Source organism: Mesitornis unicolor, unplaced genomic scaffold, assembly GCF_000695765.1.
Source record: "Mesitornis unicolor isolate BGI_N332 unplaced genomic scaffold, ASM69576v1 scaffold46298, whole genome shotgun sequence".
Lineage (NCBI taxonomy): Eukaryota > Metazoa > Chordata > Aves > Mesitornithiformes > Mesitornithidae > Mesitornis > Mesitornis unicolor.
Genome location: NW_010202051.1, coordinates 40,055 through 41,405, shown reverse-complemented (window position 1 = coordinate 41,405; position 1,351 = coordinate 40,055). Strand labels below are relative to the sequence as shown.

Below are 1,351 nucleotides of genomic sequence, written 5' to 3'. Positions count from 1 at the left end.
GGGCTGCGCTTGTTCCCGCCCGGACTAGGAGCGTCGGGCCCTTTCGGAGCGCTTCCCGGGGCACCGGAAGCTGTCTCAGCAAGGAGGTACGAGGTAGAGGGCCGGGCTAGTTGGGGAGAACACGGGCTGGACCTGATGGGTGGCACCGCGGTCGGGCCTAACTCCTCCGTGCCAGGCCGCGGTGACCGCCTCGGCCCCGTGAGGCCCGCATCCCTCCTTACATAGAGCTTCTCCTCTCCCCTTTTCCTCCGTGCTGGGGCTCTGGGCGGGCGGAGCTGCTCCCCTTTTCTGAGGAGTCAAGTCCACCGGTGAGCCGCTCGCGTTTCCCGGTTAGATTTGTCCCCCCTTTCAGGTAGCGCACCTGCAGCTTGGGGTGCGATGAGGCTTCCACTCCTCAGTGGGTGAGGATCAGGTTTTTTCCACATGTAAGGAATTGGCCGTTCGTCAGCTGCATGCAGCCGTTTATCCCGTGAAGACGATCCTTAAACAGGGAAGCATCGCCTGATACTGTTCTTTAACTAGAAATGGTTCTTGTCACAGTTATTACAACTTTAGTGCTACCTGAAACAATATCTTGTGGTGGAGAAATAAATGAGTATGTATAATATTTAAGTATATAAGGCTCGTGTATCTGATAAACAAGTCTAGACTGCGACTTAACTTTGGACATAAGACAAACTTGGCTCTTCATCACTTTCACCTTCTCCTGAATTTTTCTGTTGTAGGGCCTCGATAAAGCAAATATGTTTCTTCTCATACAGCGATGCCACTTCCATGCACCTTTCAAAGTAAGTTTCTGCAGCCTTTTTTCCCTCCATTTTCTTTAAAAGCAAATTAGCAAAAGGTGTGACTGCAGCATTGAAAGAAAACATGACTTACAAGCTGGAGTAGCTACACATTTATCACTTGGCTTTTACCCAAAGCTAAGATACTTCTTTTACAAAATCAAGTTTTGGTGTCTAAATGTCTTTGTTTGTTTTTCTAAACAGTGAGGGGATAGTAGCTGGTTTCTGAAAAGGACTGATACATCTTTAAAATGCCTAAAGAATGCATGGGTGGAAGGAAAGGTGGATATAAACTTTTCCTAGTGACTGAGGTTTGCTTATTCACTATGAAGAGCCTAGCTGGTTATCATTACCTGGCTTGTTAAAGCTGCATCAGTTAGCTTAATTAGTTCAGTTAAAGATACCTGAAAAACAAGATGAAGGGTGGCTGTGATGTGACCTGACTTGGAAAACTACTTGGTATGATATTTCATAGTTTAGGTAGCTGTCGATCTGTAAGCCTACATTTTAAGGTGTTCAGAACAAGTTTTATAATTGCAGCTCCAGAAGTTACGGGGTCTCAGACT

General features: G+C 46.6%; 1 protein-coding gene across 1 annotated transcript in view; it reads left to right on the top strand.

Moving 5' to 3' along the window:
* Nucleotides 1-725: 725 nt before the first annotated feature.
* TMEM69 (transmembrane protein 69) overlaps nt 726-1,351 on the top strand; it is a gene marked incomplete at its 5' end in the record, with an annotated part of 1,347 nt that continues 721 nt past the window's right edge. Inside the window, one exon of the mRNA XM_010190286.1 lies at nt 726-788. Coding sequence (XP_010188588.1) covers nt 726-788 — 63 coding nt within the window. The remainder of the gene's footprint in view (nt 789-1,351) is intronic.